Source organism: Notolepis coatsorum, assembly GCF_963971535.1.
Source record: "Notolepis coatsorum genome assembly, chromosome: 2".
NCBI lineage: Eukaryota > Metazoa > Chordata > Actinopteri > Aulopiformes > Paralepididae > Notolepis > Notolepis coatsorum.
Window position 1 is genome coordinate 56,269,343 of NC_140166.1, and position 22,642 is coordinate 56,291,984.

General features: G+C 44.1%; 1 protein-coding gene across 1 annotated transcript in view; it reads left to right on the forward strand.

Moving 5' to 3' along the window:
- Positions 1 to 3,027: 3,027 nt before the first annotated feature.
- ogfod1 (2-oxoglutarate and iron-dependent oxygenase domain containing 1) overlaps positions 3,028 to 22,642 on the forward strand; it is a gene marked incomplete at its 3' end in the record, with an annotated part of 54,014 nt that continues 34,399 nt past the window's right edge. Inside the window, exons 1-5 of the mRNA XM_084307638.1 lie at positions 3,028 to 3,252; positions 8,892 to 9,037; positions 9,142 to 9,188; positions 15,631 to 15,731; positions 21,231 to 21,347. Of these exons, the coding sequence (XP_084163764.1) occupies positions 3,093 to 3,252; positions 8,892 to 9,037; positions 9,142 to 9,188; positions 15,631 to 15,731; positions 21,231 to 21,347 (571 nt within the window). The 5' untranslated portion in view covers positions 3,028 to 3,092. The remainder of the gene's footprint in view (positions 3,253 to 8,891; positions 9,038 to 9,141; positions 9,189 to 15,630; positions 15,732 to 21,230; positions 21,348 to 22,642) is intronic.

Here is a 22,642-nt window from a genome sequence, read left to right on the forward strand (position 1 = left end):
GGATTATCTGAAGTGCCTATTTATGTGCAATACCCTTTGATTTTAATGATCCATTCTATTAAAAATAATAACTGAATTTTATTATGCTGTGGTGGGTTATGTCGTGGGCCAAATGGACATACGATCTACCAGATGGCAATCAAATAATTGGAATATTCTTTTTGGAATCCCACAGGTAAGAGCAATTTAACGACAATTTCAGCTTGATTGTGCCTTGTTTTCATAGCCATCGCCCTGATCAGCGTATGTTGTTGTACTAACGAATGCCGTTAGTCAAATCAATTAAACGACCCCCCCCCCCCCCTTTCATGCATTCATGATGGAACAATATACCGATCATATGCATTTAAATTTTTAATTGTAGCGTCTGTAGGGACGAAATGCCAATGGATTTAATATAATGCACATCACAGGCTATTACTAGCCTCCCAGGAATGACCCTAAACTGCTCTAAAACCATACTTATATTCACCACGGTATAAAACGGCAATGTATGGATGGATGGAAAAATTATTTCTTTTTCACATCTTGAATGATAGATAGTTGATGTCAAATGGGCCATAGTATTGCATCCATAGCTATAATATAGTTATAGCCCTGCAAACAAGGTGACTGACTCCATTGGTTTAATGCGTGGCACATAGCCATATCCCGGAAACAGCGTGGCAGAGAATGAGTTAAGAACCGGCGATTTTCTAATAACACTTTTGCTAGAAAGTCCCATCCCTAGAATTCAGAGTGAAGCTAAAGGGTGTGTTCACATCTGAAAGTCCTCAGACCTGCAGACAGAATTATAACTTATAATGTTACAGTAAAAAGACAGTTTTGTGTAGTAACTGAAGATACCACTAAGGGGTGCTGCCGCACCCCCCCCCTTCCAATGTCTATAGGAAACATTTCTACCCATTTCCTGATTAACATTTACGGTAGTAATTTAGCTGACTCTTTTATCCAAAGCGACTTACAAGTTCTGTACGACAAGTCATCAGGAAGGGCACAACTCTATCAGCTGAGTAACAATGTTCATCAAAGTGTTGAATGCTACAGTGTAGGTTAGTTTATTAGGACAAGTGCATGACAGTACGGTTAGTTAGGGTTAGATTTTGTGCCATTCCACCACTTTCTCCCAGGGTTCTTTTGACGGCTGCTTGTTCTGAAACGTTCTCTCCAGCAGCAGAATCCTCTGAGACCATCGGTTTCTATTCTGAAATCATTAGAATCATGTGAACACAGGTGTGATCTGAAATCATTAGAATCACGTGAACACAGGTGTGATCTGAAATCATTAGTATCACGTGAACACAGGTGTGATCTGAAATCATTAGAATCACGTGAACACAGGTGTGATCTGAAATCATTAGAATCACGTGAACACAGGTGTGATCTGAAATCATTAGAATCACGTGAACACAGGTGTGATCTGAAATCATTAGAATCATGTGAACACAGGTGTGATCTGAAATCATTAGAATCACGTGAACACAGGTGTGATCTGAAATCATTAGAATCATGTGAACACAGGTGTGATCTGAAATCATTAGAATCACGTGAACACATGGGCGGTTAGGTGGTCGAGCGGAGATTGCGTTCGTCACCAGCCCCGGAGCTGTGAGCTTGATTCGCCTGTTCGAATCCAGCTCACAGCTCCGGGGTTGTCACCAGCTTGGCTGGCCGTCTGCACTGATACAATTGGCTGTATCAGAGGGTGGGAGAAGCTGGCGGGGTGGGTCCGGGTCGTTGTAAACAGCGACTCCTACAGTTCGGTCGGGGCGCCTGCTAAGCGCGGATTGGACGTGAGGGGGATAGTGTGGTCCTCCCACACGCTACGCCCTCTCAATGAGAATCCGCGCTGCCAGGTGAAAAGAAGCGGTGATTGGCTGGACGTGTGTCGGAGGAAGCACGTGGTAGCCTCCACTCTCCCAAAATGATCTGACTGTGGGGGGTAAAGCGCAGCGACCAGGAAGGGACTGGGAATTGGCATACGACTAACATTGGGATGGGAGAAAATCGGAGGAAAAATGGAGGGGGAAAAAGACCAAAAAAAATAAAAAAAGAGAATCACGTGAACACGAGGCGGTTAGGTGGCCGAGCGGAGATTGCGTTCGTCACCAACCCCGGAGCTGTGAGCTGGATTCGCCTGTTCGAATCCAGCTCACAGCTCCGGGGTTGTCACCAGCTTGGCTGGCCGTCTGCACTAATACAATTGGCTGTATTAGAGGGTGGGAGAAGCTGGCGGGGTGGGTCCGGGTCGTTGTAAACAGCGACTCCTACAGTTCGGTCGGGGCGCCTGCTAAGCGCGGATAGGACTTGAGGGGGATAGTGTGGTCCTCCCACACGCTACGCCCTCTCGATGAGAATCCGCGCTGCCAGGTGAAAAGAAGCGGTGATTGGCTGGACGTGTGTCGGAGGAAGCACGTGGTAGCCTCCACTCTCCCAGATGATCTGACTGTGGGGGGTAAGTGCGCAGCGACCAGGAACGGACTGGGAATTGGCATACGACTAACATTGGGATGGGAGAAAATCGGGGGAAAAAGATCAATAAAAAAAAATCACGTGAACACAGGTGTGATCTGAAATCATTAGTATCACGTGAACACAGGTGTGATCTGAAATCATTAGAATCACGTGAACACAGGTGTGATCTGAAATCATTAGAATCACGTGAACACAGGTGTGATCTGAAATCATTAGAATCACGTGAACACAGGTGTGATCTGGAACATTCTGTGCATGATATTATATAATGTGTTCTATGATATACTGTATGATATTCAGTGATATGAGATATACTATGATAATTGATAAATCATAGTGATATACTGTGATATATGATATAATATGATATACAGTGATATATGATGTAATGTGATATGATATGGGATATACAGTGATATAATAGATGTACTATAATTCTACCTTAGAAGTATAATCTAATATAGAAATGATCATGATGACGTCATATATGTGTGCCGCTGTGTTGTCTTGGCCAACGTGACGCGGCGACGTCATTGATCTGCGACACAGACCTCTGCCTCCATGCCCACGTTTATTATTATTATGATTATTACATGTTAGTTTGAGAAGGTTGTGTGATGAGTGGTAAGAGACCGCAGGAGGACGGAGACCCCACGGAGAAGAGGAAGAGGAGGACGAAACGAGAAGAGGTCGCTGCTCTGTCTCCAGTTCTGGACGACGAGGAGGTGAAGAGAGAAGTGAGAGAAGCGTGGTGTCAACAAACCCAGTACTGTCGTGGTGAGTATTATATACTACTAACTAGTGACAACACAACACACACAGTACTGTCGTGGTGAGTATTATATACTACTAACTAGTGACAACACAACACACACAGTACTGTCGTGGTGAGTATTATATACTACTAACTAGTGACAACACAACACACAGTACTGTCGTGGTGAGTATTATATACTACTAACTAGTGACAACACAACACACAGTACTGTCGTGGTGAGTATTATATACTACTAACTAGTGACAACACAACACACACAGTACTGTCGTGGTGAGTAATATATACTACTAACTAGTAACAACACAAACACAGTACTGTCGTGGTCAGTATTATATACTACTAACTAGTAACAACACAACAAACACAGTACTGCCGTGGTGAGTAATATATACTACTAACTAGTAACGCAACAAACACAGTACTGTCGTGGTGAGTATTATATACTACAACTAACTACACAGTACTGTCGTGGTGAGTATTATATACTACTAGTAACAACACAACACACACAGTACTGCCGTGGTGAGTAATATATACTACTAACTAGTAACACAACAAACACAGTACTGTCGTGGTGAGTATTATATACTACAACTAACTACACAGTACTGTCGTGGTGAGTATTATATACTACTAACTAGTAACAACACAACAAACACAGTACTGCCGTGGTGAGTAATATATACTACTAACTAGTAACGCAACAAACACAGTACTGTCATGCTGAGTATTATATACTACAACTAACTACACAGTACTGTCGTGGTGAGTATTATATACTACTAACTAGTAACAACACAACACACACAGTACTGTCGTGGTGAGTATTATATACTACTAACTAGTAACAACACAACACACACAGTACTGTCGTGGTGAGTATTATATACTACTAACTAGTAACAACACAACAAACACAGTGCTGTCGTGGTGAGTATTATATACTACTAACTAGTGACAACACAACAAACACAGTACTGTCGTGGTGAGTATTATATACTACTAACTAGTAACAACACAACAAACACAGTACTGTCGTGGTGAGTATTATATACTACTAACTAGTGACAACACAACACACAGTACTGTTGTGGTGAGTATTATATACTACTAACTAGTGACAACACAACAAACACAGTACTGTCGTGGTGAGTATTATATACTACTAACTAGTGACAACACAACAAACACAGTACTGTCGTGGTGAGTATTATATACTACTAACTAGTGACAACACAACAAACACAGTACTGTAGTGGTGAGTATTATATACTACTAACTAGTGACAACACAACACACACAGTACTGTCGTGGTGAGTATTATATACTACTAACTAGTGACAACACAACACACAGTACTGTCGTGGTGAGTATTATATACTACTAACTAGTAACAACACAACAAACACAGTACTGTCGTGGTGAGTAATATATACTACTAACTAGTGACAACACAACAAACACAGTACTGTCGTGGTGAGTATTATATACTACTAACTAGTGACAACACAAACACAGTACTGTCGTGGTGAGTATTATATACTACTAACTAGTGACAACACAACAAACACAGTACTGTCGTGGTGAGTATTATATACTACTAACTAGTGACAACACAACAAACACAGTACTGTCGTGGTGAGTAATATATACTACTAACTAGTGACAACACAACAAACACAGTACTGTCGTGGTGAGTATTATATACTACTAACTAGTAACAACACAACAAACACAGTACTGTCGTGGTGAGTATTATATACTACTAACTAGTGACAACACAACAAACACAGTACTGTCGTGGTGAGTATTATATACTACTAACTAGTAACAACACAACACACACAGTACTGTCGTGGTGAGTATTATATACTACTAACTAGTGGTGAGTATTACTGCAACTAACTACAAGTAACAGTACTGTCATGTTGAGTATTACTGCAACTAACTACAAGTAACAACACGACTAACTACAAGTAATAACACGACCAACTACATCCAATAACACGACTAACTACAACTAATAACATAATAACAACAACAACATATAAAGACCCAGGGTCTGTTAGTATCACTACAACTAACAACAACAACAACAATGAATATCACAACAACTAATAACAACTAATAACATAACTAACTACAACTAATAACAACGAATAACATAACTAACTACAACTAATAACAACGAATAACATAACTAACTACAACTAATAACAATTAAACATTTCAATTAAATTCAAACTTTAATACGGATTCATGGTCCAGATAAAAATTTAAAAAAAACATACACAACCTATATAAAATTACACACAGGCAAAAATAACATAACTTAAAAAATACACATCAATGTCCCACAAATAGACAGCTGTGCCAATGTCTCCACATAGATGATTGGTAACGTGTGGCACTGAACCTAACGTCCGTTAAAACCAAAATTGCGTAGCGCAGCGGACAAGGCGCTCGTCACCAACGCAAGAGACACTGTCAGGTATCGAATCCAGCTGTCAGCGTTGCTTCCGGCTTGGCCGGCCGTCATACTGGCTCGATTGGCAGAGTCAGCGGGTGGGAAGCCGGTCGGTGGGTCCTGGTCGTTGTAAACAGCGACTCCTACAGTTCGGTCAGGGCGCCTGCACAGCGAGGGAAGGATCTGGGAGAGGTAGTGTGACCTTCCACACGTTACACTCTCTCAGTGAGAGTCCGCGCTGCCAGGTGAAAAGAAGCGGTGGGCTGGGTACACATGTGTCGGAGGAAGCATGTGATAGTCTCCGCCCTCCCAGACCGACGGTAGAGTGCCAGGAAGGGGATTGGGAATTGGCATAACGACTAACATTGGGAGGGGAGAAAAATGAAGAAAAAAAAAAATCATTTCCAGAGTCATTTAGCCGACAGATACATTTATACATGAGATTTCTTAAAACCACTTGGAAGGTATTGACGACGTGCAGCCACGGACATTTCACTCCCACTACACCATCTAGGTCTTTTAACACTTTGACTGCCAGGGGGCGTCTTTAGACGTCTTTGCTGGCCATGCTAAAGTTGCCGGGGGACGCTGTACGTCGTCTTTATATCAATATTTCAAAAATCTGCGATCGGATTCATAATGTCCCTCCGCTGGCCTGAGATTCACCAGCAGGACCCACTGAGCTCTCTGGCGGTTCAGGAGCGCCATCTGGTGGCCGATCGGCGCAAGCGCTTAACAGGAAGCGCACTAGAGGTTTTGCTAGACGTCCGTATTGCTTCCGGCCACTCGGTACATGTCCCGTGACTCTAGCTCGTCACTCTACATAGCGATCGATTGCCAATAACTCGATAAACAACATGATTTGGACGTATATACCATTATACAAGCTGGAGATGGACCGGGTAATAATATATCCCATAATGATAAAATTTCTACTCGACGATGATCGCCCAACGGCGCGCGGAGACTGGGGTGAGTTTCAGCGTGTAACGTTACCGTCTTCGATAATAACTGATATTATCAACATTTGACCCACATTAGATGATTGGTATAACGCTGCCCACGGAATTATAAACGCCCCCTCGCCCATCCGGTCAACATCAGATGACGTGTAGTAACTTCTAGAAGTACGTCTAGTTGGAATTTTTTATATCGCGCTGATTGCCATCAAACTGTATTTCATCATCAATATAATGCATTTGGGGCTATATATCACGTTCTGGAGAAAGCTGCAGAAAGAGATGAAAACATACTTATACATTAGACCATACTTTACTATGAATATGTGAATGAGAAAGTTTAACGTTGCTACACAATGAACAATACATATAGGACTTTGAATGGGCCCTAATAATGGCAATGTAGCAATAGAATTTAAAAAGTTATAGCCCTGCAAAGAAGGGGACTTTCTCCATAGACAAATAGCGCTGGCAATCTATGGTATATCATTAATTTAACCTTAGGCAACCAAAGTGTTAAGTAACATAATTTTTTTTAATCCACTTTTTCTCTCCATTTTTCTATTTTTTTCTCCCATCCCAATTTCATATTTCCAATTCTTCCCTCCCCTGTAGTGAGGATAGAAGCCTTGCATCACGTGTCCCCTCCGGTACACGAGGAGGCAGCCTGTCGCATCTTTTCACCGCAGCAGCTCGAACTCCCAGTGGCGAGGAGTAACGCGTGGGAGGCTCACTCTGCCCCCGCTACTTCCTGTTTCCACCACACCGGTGTCACCCAACCGACCTGTAGGAGTCGCTGTCCACAACGTCCAATCCCCACCCACCAGCTTTCCCACCCTCTAACACTGCCAATTGTATTAGTATGAACGACCAGCCAAGCCGGAAGCAACGCCGAGAGCTGGGCTCGAACCCAGCATATCCTGCGTTAGTGGTGAGCGCCTTGCCCACTGCACCACTCAGCCGCCATTTTCTTTTTTTGTATTTACTTTTTCTCCCCATTTTCTATTTTTTTCTCCCATCCCAACTTCGTAGTGTCCAATTCTACCCTCCCCTGTCTCGAACGTTGTTAGACCATGCCTCCCACTGGTCGGCTGTAGTGAGGATAGAAGCCTTGCATCACGTGTCCCCTCCGGTACACGAGGAGGCAGCCGTCACATCTTTTCACCTGCACAGCGCGATCTCTCAGTGGCGAGGAGTAACGCGTGGGAGGCTCACGCTGCCCCCGATACTTCCTGTTTCTGCTGTACAGGCGCACCAACCGACCTGTAGGAGTCGCTGTCCACAACGTCCGATCCCCACCCACCGGCTTTCCCACCCCCTAACACTGCCAATTGTATTAGTATGAACGACCAGCCAAGCCGGAAGCAACGCCGAGAGCTGGGCTCGAACCCAGCATATCCTGCGTTAGTGGTGAGCGCCTTGCCCACTGCGCCACTCAGCCGCCATTTTTAAGTAATATTCTCATGGCATCATTATAAGCTATTTGTACCACAAGTGTGCAGTATAAAGTGGTGTACAGTATGCTCTGAACGGAGACACTTTCACTCCATCTGTACACGACGTACTAAACCTGCGTGAGAGAGTGTCCGGTTGTGCTACATTTGATATATACAGGCATTGCCTCTATATATCATCATCATCTGTCATTTGTTCTGTAATAAAATGCCCAAGATATTTTACCTTTTCACAGACCCCAAGAGTATTTTCAGACAATTAGACATTTTAGACATTTGTCCTCTTTGGATCTACATATCGCTGCTGGCGGGACAAAACCTCATAACTCCATTTTTTTTAAATATTTTCTTTTTAGATAAATCAACTCCGTAGATCATCCTCCATATGTCTGTGTGGGTTTTACAAAGTTTAAACAATGGGAAAGCATTAAACCAATCATCTGTCTAAACCTCCTAACTCTATTCACCCTCAAATCTGTGTTTGTTTTTTTTCATCTGCTGAAAAGTTGGGTTTTTGGAGTTATGAGGTTTTGTCCCGCCAGCAGCGATATTAAAACACTCATACTGGCATTGTATTTGATATCATATTCAACCCCATACACAACTACATACTGTATAGCAAGAAGCTGCTTGAGACCAGCGCTGCTCGGACTAAACACCACAAGATCATCTGCATACATAATAATACTACCGCTGCTGCTGCTGCTACTATTGATGGAGGTGATGCACGTTCCTTCAGCTCTTGTGTTGTTCTGCAGGAAACCTGGAGGTGGACTGCCATCCTTTCCCCCACTGCATCATACGCAACTTCCTCGACAGTGAGACCTTCACAGAGAACCTGCACAGAGAACTTCTAGAGCTCAACTTCCACCAGAAGTCCAATGACCTGTACAAGTTCAAGCAGGTATTATTTCATCAGCGTGACTGTCTGTCGAGCCCCTGCTCCGCTCCATATATGGGCATGTTGCTGTGTGACGTCACCTTCTGCTTGGTTCTTTCCCTTTACAGTCCGATGACCTGAAGAAGAGGACAGAAGCTCATATCTCTGGCCTGAGGTAAAGTGGGGGGGTCTGGGGTGGTGTGGGTCTGGGGTTGTGGGGGTCTGGGGTGATGGGGATCTGGGGTGGTGGGGGTCTGGGGTGGTGGAGATCTGGGGGGGTGGGGGTCTGGGATAATGGAATATGGAATCTTGCAACCACTAAAGAAAAATGTGAGTACATAAGTTCAACTCAAGTTCAAACCTCTGTTACTCTATTTCATTAGCACTAAAAGTGATTCTCCTTTTTGGCATTAGTAACTTCAGAATGTTACCTTTCAAAAGAGACCAGGCTCATGCACGTGCTATAAGTTAAAAAATAAATAAAAATCTAAGCAAATGAATAAAGGGAAGATGATTAAACGGAAGGTTTTGTAGATACAGTGCTGAATTCTGCCGTCCGTGTGTGTGATGATGGTCTGTTGTCACTGCAGGTGTGTGATGGTCTGTTGTCACTGCAGGTGTGTGATGGTCTGTTATCAAGTTCAAGTTCAAGTTTCTTTAATAGTTGTCATACAGAAGTACAGAATACTTTTGTACAAAATGCTTCTTACTGTTGCGCTCCAGAGACTGTGCATGACAAGATAAGTATGAAATAAAAACATAGTAAAAATTAGAAGAAAAAAAAGAGGTCACAGTGTTCAGTTTAGACATATGTACAATGTTCGTAGACGTAGTTACCATACAATATACAATACTGTGCAGTGTACTAATATACAATACTATATAGTGCAAGGCATAAATGGACGAGGTGCAGTTTAGGTACAATTCACAGTAGGTGTACGAGTTGTAGTGCAAATCCTTTATCAATAAATATAAAGTGTAAGTGTGTTTGTGTGATCTAAAGTGTGGAGAGTGGGTGCTGCAGTGTGTTGTTTGTTTGAGTGAGTGTGTGTGTGCGTGTGGGTGTGTGTGCTGTGTGCATTTGATGGTTGTTGCATAGTGATTATTGTTCGTTTAGCGATTATTGTTCGTTTAGCAGCCTGATGGCCTGGGGATAGAAGCTCCTTCTGAGTCTTTCTGTGCTCGCCATAAGACTCCGGTATCGCTTGCCTGACGGCAGCAGTTCAAAGAGGCAGTTGTTCGGGTGGCTCGAGTCCTTAATAATTCTCTTAGCCTTCCCCTTGCACCGCTTGTTGTAAATGTTCTGGAGGGTGGGAAGCCCCCCTCTAATTGTGCGTTCGGCTGAACGTGTCACTCTTTGTAGTCTGCTACGGTCTTGTGCAGTGCTATTCCCAAACCAGGAGGTGATGTTGCCGGTCAGGATGCTCTCTATTGTACATGAGTAGAAGTTCCTAAGGATCTTCTGACTGACTTGGAACTTCCTTAGGCGCCTGAGGAAGTAGAGGCGTTGTCGTGCCTTCTTCACAACACTGTCAATGTGTGTGGTCCATGTCAAGTCCTCGGATATGTGGGCTCCGAGGTACTTGAAACTGTTCACTCTCTCAACTGGTGCCCCGTCGATGCTGAGGGGGCTGTAGTCCTTGACCCCCGACCTCCTGAAGTCCACAATCATCTCTTTTGTTTTGCTGACGTTCAGGGAGAGGCAGTTCTCCTGACACCACTGTGACAGGTTCTCTACCTCTTCCAGGTAGGCCCTTTCGTCGTTGGCAGAGATCAGGCCCACCACTACTGTGTCATCAGCAAATTTGATGATGGTGTTGTTGTTCCGCTGTGCTACGCAGTCATGTGTGTACAGGGAGTAGAGGAGGGGGCTCAGAACACAGCCCTGGGGGGCCCCTATGTTGAGCGTGATGGATGAGGAGGTGCAGTTGCCGGCTCTTACCACCTGGGGTCTGCCCGTCAGGAAGTCCAGGACCCACTGGCACAGGTCATAGTTCAAGCCCAGGTCCCTGAGCTTGGCTATGAGTTTGGAGGGGACTATGGTATTGAATGCTGAGCTGTAGTCGATGAACAGCATTCTCACATAGTTCCCCTTCCTCTTGTCCAGATGTGATGCTGCTGTGTGCAGCACATGGGCTATGGCGTCCTCCGTGGACCTGTTGGGGCGATATGCAAATTGCAGAGGGTCCAGGTTGATTGGGAGGGAGGAACAGATGTAGCCCTTCACTAGCTTCTCAAAGCACTTCATGGCTATGGAGGTGAGGGCTACAGGGCGGTAGTCGTTGAGGCAAGCGGGCGTAGATTTTTTGGGTACAGGGATGATGGTGGACTTCTTCAGACAGGTGGGGATGACGGCCTGTTCCAAGGACAGGTTGAAGATGTCAGTGAATACCGGGGCCAGTTGGTCGGCACAGACTTTTAGGACGCGGCCGGGGATGCCGTCCGGTCCTGCTGCCTTCCTGATATCCACTTTTTTAAAGATCCGTCTCACCTCATGCTCTGTTACCCTGAACACTGAGTCTCCATCAGCAGACCCCCCCCCCCCCATTGCCGTGGTTTGTAGGCTGGTGTTGTTATTCACAGCCTCAAACCTCGCATAGAAGGAGTTGAGATCATTTGCTAAGGAGATGTCACTGTTCAGTTTGAGGGGGGTTCCTTTGTAGTCTGTCATTGTTCTGAGGCCCTGCCACATGCCTCTAGAGTCAGCCTGTTCAAACTGAAGTTCAACTTTATCCTTGTAACGCCGTTTTGCCTCTATTACTGCTCTCCTGACGTTGTATCTTGCCATCTTGTGTTCTTCCATGTTGCCTGTCACCAGCCCGGTGTTGTATGCTGATGTGCGCACTTTCAGAGCCTCACGGACGGATTTGTCTACCCAGGGCTTTTGGTTTGGGTAGATATTAATTTTGGTGGTGGGGATTATTACTTCTACCTGAGTACAGACATAGTCAATCACCGTTTCGGTGTATTCGTTAATATTGGCTGTGTTATCACGGAGTACACTCCATTCTGTGCTTCCCAGCACTGCTTGGAGTGACTCTACTGACGTCACGGTCCAACGCTTAACCTCTCGCGAGACCACCGGCGTTCGCTTGAGACACTGTTTGTACTTAGGCAAAAGAAAAATTGCTGCGTGATCGCTTTTACCGAATGGACTAAGAGCCTGTGACTTGTACCCATTCTTAAATTGCGAGTATACATGGTCTAATATGTTCTCGCCTCTGGTGGGACAGGTCACATGCTGATAGAAATTCGGCAGCACCTTTTTAAGACGCGCGCTGTTGAAATCCCCCAAGACCAAAATGGCCGCGTCAACGTTAGCTGCCTGGAGTTTGTTTACCTCGTCGTGAAGTTTTGAAAGTGCGACCTCAGTGTTCGCGTGTGGTGGAATGTACACTCCGATGAGGATGATGGACGTTAACTCTCTTGGGAGGAAGAAGGGTCGACATTTTATCGTGATAAACTCCAGGTCTGGGGAGCAGTGGTTAGACATTTCTTTTGTGTTGCCTAAATCGCACCATTCCTTGTTTATCATGAAGGCAATGCCGCCTCCTTTCTTCTTTAGTGACTCTAATGCCGTCCGGTCTTTTCGTATAACGAAGAAGTGGTCTGCCGGTTCTATTGCATGATTCGGGACATCTGGACTCAGCCAAGTTTCTGTGAAACAGAGGACGTTACAATCCCGAATGTCCCTCTGGAATTGGATCCTTGCTCTGATGTCGTCCAATCACAGACCATCACTGCAGGTGTGTGATGGTCTGTTATCACTAGGGATGGGTACCTTTCACATTTGAACCGATACCGGTACCGGTACCTGTGAATCGATACCGGTACCCAACGGTACCTTTTTTCGGTACTTTAAAAAAAAATAAAAAAAAAAATAAATAATTTTTTTAATTTTTTTTTTTTTTTTTTTACTTTTTTACTTTTTTCACATTCAACATTTTCACATTCAACAACAAAGCAGTCGGAGCAATGACAAGCCGAAAACTGTCGAAATTTAATTTACCTACCTCAGTCGTAAAAAAAATCCAAACTTCAAATAACTACAATTTCGACAGTTTTCGGCTTGTCATTGCTCCGACTGCTTTGTTGTTGAATCAAGTCAAATCCTAGGTAAGCATATATTGTGCGTGTGAACGTTGACATGAAAAGAAAAAAGTAAAAAAAAAAAAAAAAAAGTAAAAAAAAAAAATTAATAAAAGATATTTTTTTTTATTTTTTTTTTATTTATTTTTTCGGTTTCTCACTTGATTCGATACTCGGTAGTACCGACGTGTTTCGGTTCGGTACCTCAAAAGTACCGAATTCGGTACCCATCCCTAGTTATCACTGCAGGTGTGTGTGTGATGGTCTGTTATCACTGCAGGTGTGTGATGGTCTGTTATCACTGCAGGTGTGTGATGGTCTGTTATCACTGCAGGTGTGTGATGATGGTCTGTTATCACTGTACAGGTGTGATGATGGTCTGTTGTCACTGCAGGTGTGTGATGGTCTGTTGTCACTGCAGGTGTGTGATGGTCTGTTATCACTGCAGGTGTGTGATGGTCTGTTGTCACTGCAGGTGTGTGATGGTCTGTTGTCACTGCAGGTGTGTGATGGTCTGTTGTCACTGCAGGTGTGTGATGGTCTGTTGTCACTGCAGGTGTGTGATGGTCTGTTGTCACTGCAGGTGTGTGATGGTCTGTTGTCACTGCAGGTGTGATGATGGTCTGTTGTCACTGCAGGTGTGTGATGGTCTGTTGTCACTGCAGGTGTGTGATGGTCTGTTATCACTGCAGGTGTGTGATGGTCTGTTGTCACTGCAGGTGTGTGATGGTCTGTTATCACTGCAGGTGTGTGATGGTCTGTTATCACTGCAGGGCCCCGTTCCTCGTACCTGGATAACTGAGTTAGCCGGATAACTTTAACTGGATAACTGAGTTAGCCGGACTTTCCGGTTCCCCGTACCTGGATTTTCCAAATCACCATGACAACAGATCCAAAAGTTTGAGCCTGGTCGAAAGCAGAGTTTAAGTTCAAGTTAGCCTGAACCATCGCCACGCCCCCGCAAAAAAGTGACAGCCCGTTTCCTGAAATTATTCCCACAGTCTACGATCTGCATTATACCATTCTGAATTACGTTTTTGTGCTCCATTCTTCCAGAGGGGGCTTTTGAAATGTAAAATAGACTCAAAATGCTGATACTAAATTCACTTTGTCCTAAATAATGCACGTTATATATACCGTGGCGCTCGCTCGGTGCGATGTACACATTATGACGTGGTTATTTTAATTGTAACTGGGATTAAGATGTCTGATGAGATGCGCTGTTTGACGGATTTGAGAAATTGAATGAGCCGTTGACGTCACATTAATGAATGAGGATAAAGAAATAAAACTTCATTCAAAATAAAGAATATTCTAAACACGGGTCTCTCGTTCATTAATGTATAAACAATGAATTTATCCCATCTGGTCCAGTGGCGCAGCGGTAGTGCTCAAGCCTGCCAACCCAGCGACCGGTGTTGAAAACCCAGTGTTTCCAATATAATTTTTTTGAATATAATATTAATGATTATACGCCAAAGTAGCCTGGTTTTAAGTTAAAATATTATAAATCGACATGCATTGAGGATGTCATTCTTTATATAGCTCTCAACGTGCACCAAATTGAATTATTCCTATATTGCAAAAAGAAGGAAAAGACTAGGGTCTCGAACCCCGGTCGTCTGCGTGAAAGTCAAAAGAACAACCCGTTAGACCACATTGGAGATAAGTTAAAGATCGACTATACATCAATCAATGGGTAAGAGAGCCGTATCGTAATTCTATATAACAGTTTAACTAATTATTTTCGCTAGCAAGATCTCATTTGATTATTCAATCCAGCAGGCAAGTTTAAAGAAATATAATCTGATTGATTGAGGTAATGAGGGACTTAGAATTAGCCTATAGATAACGCATTTAACTTGTCGGCGAGGCGATTGAGCCGTATTGCAATCTGTCAATAAAGTCTTAAATCAATTAATCAATCAATGCCGTTAGAGAATCAGGATCTCTGCCATCGATACGTGCTGGCTTTTCACCTAAAGCGGCCGCGCGCACTTAGCCTGAGTCTCAAGTCTGAATCGAGTTAACGAGACTGAATCCACCTTCGAGGAACAGGAAAATCCCGGCTTCGAACATCGGGTTAACTGAATCTGGATAATGACATCTTGATCGACTTAGTTGAACCAGGTACGAGAAACAGGGCCCCGGTGTGTGATGGTCTGTTATCACTGCAGGTGTGTGATGGTCTGTTGTCACTGCAGGTGTGTGATGGTCTGTCACTGCAGGTGTGTGATGGTCTGTGTTAACCCTTTCACTGTGACAATACAGAGAAGGTTAACCCTTTACTATCACACAACCGACGGCGATGCTCCATCATTAGCATCATTAGCTCCGCATTTGCGGAGCTAATGATGCTAATGATGGAGCATCGCCATCGGTTTGTGCGATAGTAAAGGGTTAACCTTCCGTCGTGTGGCAGTGAAAGGGTTAACACTGTCGTCAGGCCGCTGCAGGCGATGTTGTTATAAGTCAACATTTTTCATCCGACGCATTTCTTCTTTCCTTCATACATTCCCCACCACCAGGGCGGCGCTGTTCGGACGCTTCAGGACCTGGCTGGGAGGCGTGGTGGGCGTGGAGCTGGAGCCCACGGTGGACATCTCCTGTGCCAAGTACCAGCACAGCGGTCGGTACCCACCGCTATAACCTACACATCTCATACAGGGCCAGCACAGCTCTATAACCTACACATCTCATACAGGTCTGTCTACAGCTCTATAACCTACACATCTCATACAGGGCCAGCACAGCTCTATAACCTACACATCTCATACAGGTCTGCCTACAGCTCTATAACCTACACATCTCATACAGGAGCAGGTCTGCCTACAGCTCTATAACCTACACGTCTCATACAGGTCTGCCTACAGCTCTATAACCTACACGTCTCATACAGGTCTGCCTACAGCTCTATAACCTACACGTCTCATACAGGTCTGCCTACAGCTCTATAACCTACACGTCTCATACAGGTCTGCCTACAGCTCTATAACCTACACATCTCATACAGGTCTGCCTACAGCTCTATAACCTACACGTCTCATACAGGTCTGCCTACAGCTCTATAACCTACACGTCTCATACAGGTCTGTCTACAGCTCTATAACCTACACATCTCATACAGGTCTGTTTACAGCTCTATAACCTACACGTCTCATACAGGTCTGCCTACAGCTCTATAACCTACACATCTCATACAGGTCTGCCTACAGCTCTATAACCTACACGTCTCATACAGGTCTGTCTACAGCTCTATAACCTACATGTCTCATACAGGTCTGCCTACAGCTCTATAACCTACACGTCTCATACAGGTCTGTCTACAGCTCTATAACCTACACATCTCATACAGGTCTGTCTACAGCTCTATAACCTACACGTCTCATACAGGTCTGTCTACAGCTCTATAACCTACACGTCTCATACAGGTCTGTCTACAGCTCTATAACCTACACGTCTCATACAGGTCTGCCTACAGCTCTATAACCTACACGTCTCATACAGGTCTACAGCTCTATAACCTACACGTCTCATACAGGTCTGCCTACAGCTCTATAACCTACACGTCTCATACAGGTCTGTCTACAGCTCTATAACCTACACGTCTCATACAGGTCTGCCTACAGCTCTATAACCTACACGTCTCATACAGGTCTGCCTACAGCTCTATAACCTACACATCTCATACAGGTCTGTCTACAGCTCTATAACCTACACATCTCATACAGGTCTGCCTACAGCTCTATAACCTACACGTCTCATACAGGTCTGCCTACAGCTCTAACCTACACGTCTCATACAGGTCTGCCTACAGCTCTATAACCTACACGTCTCATACAGGTCTGCCTACAGCTCTATAACCTACACGTCTCATACAGGTCTGTCTACAGCTCTATAACCTACACATCTCATACAGGTCTGTCTACAGCTCTATAACCTACACGTCTCATACAGGTCTGCCTACAGCTCTATAACCTACACGTCTCATACAGGTCTGCCTACAGCTCTATAACCTACACGTCTCATACAGGTCTGCCTACAGCGCTATAACCTACACGTCTCATACAGGTCTGTCTACAGCTCTATAACCTACACGTCTCATACAGGTCTGCCTACAGCTCTATAACCTACACGTCTCATACAGGTCTGTCTACAGCTCTATAACCTACACATCTCATACAGGTCTGCCTACAGCTCTATAACCTACACGTCTCATACAGGTCTACAGCTCTATAACCTACACGTCTCATACAGGTCTACAGCTCTATAACCTACACATCTCATACAGGTCTGCCTACAGCTCTATAACCTACACGTCTTATACAGGTCTGTAACCTACACATCTCATACAGGTCTGCCTACAGCTCTATAACCTACACGTCTCATACAGGTCTGCCTACAGCTCTATAACCTACACATCTCATACAGGTCTGTCTACAGCTCTATAACCTACACGTCTCATACAGGTCTGCCTACAGCTCTATAACCTACACGTCTCATACAGGTCTGTCTACAGCTCTATAACCTACACATCTCATACAGGTCTGTCTACAGCTCTATAACCTACACGTCTCATACAGGTCTGTCTACAGCTCTATAACCTACACGTCTCATACAGGTCTGCCTACAGCTCTATAACCTACACGTCTCATACAGGTCTGTCTACAGCTCTATAACCTACACGTCTCATACAGGTCTGCCTACAGCTCTATAACCTACACGTCTCATACAGGTCTGTCTACAGCTCTATAACCTACACATCTCATACAGGAGCAGGTCTGCCTACAGCTCTATAACCTACACATCTCATACAGGTCTGCCTACAGCTCTATAACCTACACGTCTCATACAGGTCTGCCTACAGCTCTATAACCTACACATCTCATACAGGGCCAGCACAGCTCTATAACCTACACGTCTCATACAGGTCTTCCTACAGCTCTATAACCTACACGTCTCATACAGGTCTGCCTACATCTCTATAACCTACACGTCTCATACAGGTCTGCCTACAGCTCTATAACCTACACGTCTCATACAGGTCTGCCTACAGCTCTATAACCTACACGTCTCATACAGGTCTGCCTACAGCTCTATAACCTACACGTCTCATACAGGTCTGTCTACAGCTCTATAACCTACACGTCTCATACAGGTCTGCCTACAGCTCTATAACCTACACGTCTCATACAGGTCTGCCTACAGCGCTATAACCTACACGTCTCATACAGGTCTGTCTACAGCTCTATAACCTACACGTCTCATACAGGTCTGCCTACAGCTCTATAACCTACACGTCTCATACAGGTCTGCCTACAGCTCTATAACCTACACGTCTCATACAGGTCTGCCTACAGCTCTATAACCTACACGTCTCATACAGGTCTGCCTACAGCTCTATAACCTACACATCTCATACAGGAGCAGGTCTGCCTACAGCTCTATAACCTACACGTCTCATACAGGTCTGCCTACAGCTCTATAACCTACACGTCTCATACAGGTCTGCCTACAGCTCTATAACCTACACGTCTCATACAGGAACGGTTAACAGCTAAGATTCTTGCTTTAGGGGTATGGGCTTGGTAAATTGAGTACCTCAGATGAAGAACGATATAAGTCTGTTTTATGTTTTCAGAGTAACAATGTTTTCAAACTTTATTATCTATGCTGGGTTCGAGCCCAGCTCTCGGCGTTGCTATCAGCTTGGCTGGTCGCTCATACTAACACAATTGGCCGTGTTAGAGGGTGGGAAAGCTGGTGGGTGGAGATTGGATGTTGTGGACAGCGACTCCTACAGGTCGGTTGGGTGACGCCTGTGCAGTAGAATCAGGAAGTATCGGGGGCAGCGTGAGCCTCCCACGTGTTACTCCTCGCCGCCGAGAGATCGCGCTGTGCAGGTGAAAAGATGCGACAGGCTGCCTCCTCGTGTACCGGAGGGGACACGTGATGCAAGGCTTCTGTCCTCACTGCAGTGGGAGGCATAGTCTAACAGCGTTCAAGACAGGGGAGGGAAGAATTGAAGGGAGAATTGGCAAGGCGAAATTGGGATGGGAGAAAAATAGAAAATAAGGAGAAAAAGTAGATTAAAAAATGTTTTATCTAAAGATGGTAAGTTAGAGTGTTGTGTTCATTCATAGTTAAAGACAGTAGAGGAGGTTGAGTACTTTATTATCTAAAGATGGTAAGTTAGAGTGTTGTGTTCATTCATAGTTAAAGACAGTAGAGGTTGAGTACTTTATTATCTAAAGATGGTAAGTTAGAGTGTTGTGTTCATTCATAGTTAAAGACAGTAGAGGTTGAGTACTTTATTATCTAAAGATGGTGAGTTAGAGTGTTGTGTTCATTCATAGTTAAAGACAGTAGAGGTTGAGTACTTTATTATCTAAAGATGGTGAGTTAGAGTGTTGTGTTCATTCATAGTTAAAGACAGTAGAGGTTGAGTACTTTATTATCTAATGATGGTAAGTTTGAGTGTTGTGTTCATTCATAGTTAAAGACAGTAGAGGTTGAGTACTTTATTATCTAAAGATGGTAAGTTAGAGTGTTGTGTTCATTCATAGTTAAAGACAGTAGAGGTTGAGTACTTTATTATCTAAAGATGGTAAGTTAGAGTGTTGTGTTCATTCATAGTTAAAGACAGTAGAGGTTGAGTACTTTATTATCTAAAGATGGTGAGTTAGAGTGTTGTGTTCATTCATAGTTAAAGGACAACTCCAACATTTTGGGAAATTAGCTTATTTGCCATCTACCCTGGAGTTAGACAAGAAGATACAAACCTTTTTTCTTCTCTGTGCATGCAGTAGGAGTAGGAAGACGTGCACCGTTAGCCTAGCTTAGCGTCAGTCACTGGAAGTAGGTTCCTCCATTAGCCTAGTTTCCAACGTCTTCCTACTCCTACTGCATGCACAGAGAAGAAAAAGGTATGTATCTTCTTGTCTAACTCCAGGGTAGATGGCAAATAAGCTAATTTCCCTAAATGTTGGAGTTTTCCTTTATCTTCTCCCGGCCTTCCTCTCTCTGCTCTCTGTTGGTCATGTCTGACCTGAAAAAGTTGTAAAAATGCTAAAAAAAAAAATAAAAAGACGGTAGAGGTTGAGTCGTTTCTGGTGATTTACACAGGTTTTCCAGAAACTAAAAAGACTTGTATGGTTCCTCAGGGTTCAGTTATTGAAGGTCTGAGTAACGACGGCGGCCGCTGCTAGAGCTCAGAGGATGTGTTACTGAAACACCTCGGAACGGGTTGGACTGTTTTTTTCAGTGATAAAATAATTGGTCCGTAATTCTTTCAGGGGGGGGGGGGGTTCTGGGAGCTTAGTGGATGTATTGTTTTTAAGAAATGATTACATGACAATCTTGCCTATAGCACCTTTAAAGTATTGCAAACTAATTTACAATAAAACTTTTTTTACATGTGTATATATGTATTTGTGTATATATATTATACGTATATATTATTATAATATATTCCACATGCGGGCGGCTACGTGGCGTAGTGGGCAAGGCGCTCGCCATGAATGCTCGAACAGGCGAGCCCAGCGCTCCACATTGCTTTCAGTTTAGCTGGTCGTCCGTACTAATACACATTGGCCGTATTAGGGGGTGGGAAACTGATGGGTGGGGATCGGGCGTTGTGGACAGCGACTCCTACAGGTCGGTTGGTGCGCCTGCGCAGTAGAATCAGGAAGTGTCGGGGGCAGCGTGAGCCTCCCACGCGTTACTCCTCGCCACTGAGAGATCGAGCTGCGCAGGTGAAAAGATGCGACTGCTGTTACCTCAAGTACCGGAGGGGACTTGTGCTATGTATGACTTAGTCCACATTGCAGCCGGCTTGTGGGAGGCAAGAAACAGCGTTCGTGACAGGGGAGGGTTGAATTGGATGATACGAAATTGGGATGGGAGAAAATATAGAAAATGGGAGAAAAAGTGGATACAAAAATATATATATATTCCACATAAATATGATAATTGTTTTATCTCTGTTTATATGTCAATAAAAACATTTATTTTATTTTGTATATATATTTTGTATATATTTTTATATCCTATTTTGTTGCTAACTGAAAACCACAATAAAAACAGTTGTAAAATAATAAAAAGGTCAACTGTTACTCCTCCCCCTCAGATGTTCTGTTGTGCCACGACGATGAGCTGGAAGGGAGACGCGTCGCCTTCATCCTCTACCTGGTCCCTCCCTGGGAGGCCGGCGACGGGGGCACGCTGGACCTCTACAGCACCGATGGTGGGCGGCGCTCTTTGTGTGAATGTGTCTTCTGTGTGAGAAGCGGTGAGATAGTGTGGCTGGGTAGTGTAGAGGTCTAAACACTAGAGGCTGGGTAGTGCAGAGGTCTAAGCACTGGGGATGGCTGGGTAGTGTAGAGGTCTAAACACTAGAGGCTGGGTAGTGTAGAGGTCTAAGCACTGGGGATGGCTGGGTAGTGTAGAGGTCTAAACACTAGAGGCTGGGTAGTGTAGAGGTCTAAGCACTGGGGATGGCTGGGTAGTGTAGAGGTCTAAACACTAGAGGCTGGGTAGTGTAGAGGTCTAAGCACTAGATGCTGGGTAGTGTAGAGGTCTAAGCACTGGGGATGGCTGGGTAGTGTAGAGGTCTAAGCACTAGATGCTGGGTAGCGTAGAGTAGGGCTGGGCGATATAACGATAACGATAAATATCGCGATATATTTTAATAATCGATATCGAATATCGAAATTAAAAAAAAATCGATTTTTTTTTTTTTTTTTTTATTATTTTATTTTTTTTACCTGCAACAGGGCAGTTTTAAAACCAGAGACAGTGGACAGACTTGTCTTTCTTGCCTGCAACTTAAAGTAATGGCTTTGCTTGTCCAAATGACAATACTGACCAAATTCAGATCTTTTTCTCTTGTCCATTTATTTTGTTTGCTTTCTAATTTAAAATACATTTTGAAACCGTCTGTACACAGTAGGCTATGTGTGCTAGCAGAACTAGACTCCAGTCACGAGTCACAGTGCACATGTGCAGTGGTTTGTCCACCAAAAAAGCGCCAAAAGATCGAAAATAAACTAGCAGAGCCAGAACTGTTCAACTCCTCTGGAGCCACAGCCAGCAGAGAAGCCGGTTTACTTTAGCTTTTAAACCAGCTGCAGTCTGAGAACTGGAGTGTGAGGGGATGTAACACTAAAGATGGCGGCAATGACAAAGAATTGCTGCAAAATAAACATACATATGTTGTTAAAAAAAAAAAAAATATTAATTTTTTTATACTTATAACAATTCGATAATTATCGATATCGAGAAATAAAATAAAATTATCATATTGTTATCGCGATATGATTTTTTTCCATATCGCCCAGCCCTACGTAGAGGTCTAAGTACTGGGGATGGCTGGGTAGTGTAGAGGTCTAAGTACTGGTGATGGCTGGGTAGTGTAGAGGTCTAAGTACTGGGTGTGGCTGGGTAGTGTAGAGGTCTAAGTACTGGGTGTGGCTGGGTAGCGTAGAGGTCTAAGCACTGGGGATGGCTGGGTAGTGTAGAGGTCTAAACACTAGAGGCTGG